This window comes from Watersipora subatra, chromosome 7 (assembly GCF_963576615.1).
Source record: "Watersipora subatra chromosome 7, tzWatSuba1.1, whole genome shotgun sequence".
Classification (NCBI taxonomy): Eukaryota; Metazoa; Bryozoa; class Gymnolaemata; order Cheilostomatida; family Watersiporidae; genus Watersipora; species Watersipora subatra.
In genome coordinates, this window is record NC_088714.1 from 35567595 (window position 1) to 35569325 (window position 1731).

The following is a 1731-nucleotide window of genomic DNA, read 5'->3' on the forward strand; positions in this document are numbered from 1 at the left end:
TTTTTAAGTACGAATAAATGAAACAATTACATGGCTGCTCTAAATATCAAGTCTTGGCTTTATTTTTTGTTTTTTGTAAATTATTTGTAAGTCTTTTGCCCTAGCTAGCACCTGCCTGGTGAATCTATATGTGAAAGTTTATTCAGTATTGATGAAAATAATTTTTTGCAAAAGCCAAATTTAATGCGAAGAAGGTAAACTTTTAAAAAAATGACATATTTTAGTTTCTAGATAGCCAAGCTACATGTCTTCCTAGCCTGTCTTCCTAGCCTGTCTTCCTAGCTTTCTATAATATGAGCAATCTGTTAGCTACTCGATTTTTGAACTTTTATCTGATAGCGAAACCCAGCTTAATAATTTAAAAAGAAATTTTTTTTAAAAACTGCCTGCAATTGGTTTTTAAAAACATTAGGTCTTAAAATTTTTTAACTTTAGTGCACTATTGCTATTTATTGTAAAATTATTGCTTACTTATCAAAAAAGTGCTTTACTTATAGAGTTATGGTGGGAAGCCGTAACATTAAAATTTCTTATATTTGGCTATTTTTCATTTTATTAATATCATGTTGTAGAAAACTGCAATGAATCAATTAGCTGACAGCAGTACATATGACAAAGATGCCTCCGTTAATGGTGAATCGTCTCTCTCTGACCTAGATAACGAAATATCAGGATCAGAACGGACAACTCCCAATAGCCACTTCAACCAAGCCTACCGCAATATAAACAATCTCACAACAAGTCCATTTATAAACAGTTCATTTGCTCTCACCAATACACCATTTCCTTCTCTAGCAGCTTTTAACCCCTTCAGTCTGTTACAGTCAGCTAACGGCAGCATACCAGCAGCCTATGGTCTAGATCCACTCGCAATGGCCACAGCACTTCAGTCCGCATCTCTTGGCACGTACGCAAGCGATAGTTCACTTGCATCGTCTTCTTCTTGGAATAAATACTTCGATCGACTAAATGGTCGAAAACGTCGGCAGGTAAAATCTCCATCGCCAACCGATTTAACGACATCGTCTTCAGCTGAGCTACTCGCTGTAAAAAAACTAAAAACAATGCAAACCCAACCCACTTCGACCTCTTCAAACAGCCTTACAGAGAAAAAGGATGATGGTTATTGGGATCGCAGACGAAAAAATAATGAAGCTGCCAAAAGGTCGCGCGATGCCAAAAGAATGAAAGAAGTGCATATAGCTCAAAAGGCTGAATTCCTGGAAAGAGAAAATGTTGAACTTAAAGCTCAAATAAGCTTGCTTAAAGGAGAATCGGCAAATCTACAGTTTTTATTATTCAACAACAAACTAAGTGCTAATCAGGCAGTTACAACTTCGACCACACCTCCAACATCTGTCTCCAACCTCATGAACCGTGCTGTATAGGTGTCCATATTTAGTTTGTACAGCTTCATGCATTTTTGTAGTTTTTCGCTTTCTCCCAGAGATCGTATATCCTTTTTTTAGCAATACGCAAAATTCCATTTTCAAGTTGCTCAGCAAACTTCTATTGACATACTATATACCTAAAATTTGATTTTTTAGCTTAGCTCCATGTCGTGAATATACTTGTCTGATAGTACTCATGAAAGACCTTTATCTGATTACAGATGACACAATATTGAAACAAAATACGGATTATTAGGACAGTTGATACAACAGCATGAGGTCAGAGCATGAGGTCACAGCGCCTAATCTTTAAACAAACAGAAGGCTATTCTAGACAATA

The 1731-nt window shown here is 36.2% G+C and overlaps 1 protein-coding gene across 1 annotated transcript; it reads left to right on the forward strand.

Annotated features, from left to right (window-relative positions):
- Positions 1–581: 581 nt before the first annotated feature.
- On the forward strand, positions 582–1388 carry LOC137400712 (protein giant-like). Its single transcript, XM_068087046.1, has one exon. It carries the CDS (start codon positions 582–584, stop codon positions 1386–1388), a length of 807 nt encoding a protein of 268 aa, XP_067943147.1.
- Positions 1389–1731: the final 343 nt, after the last annotated feature.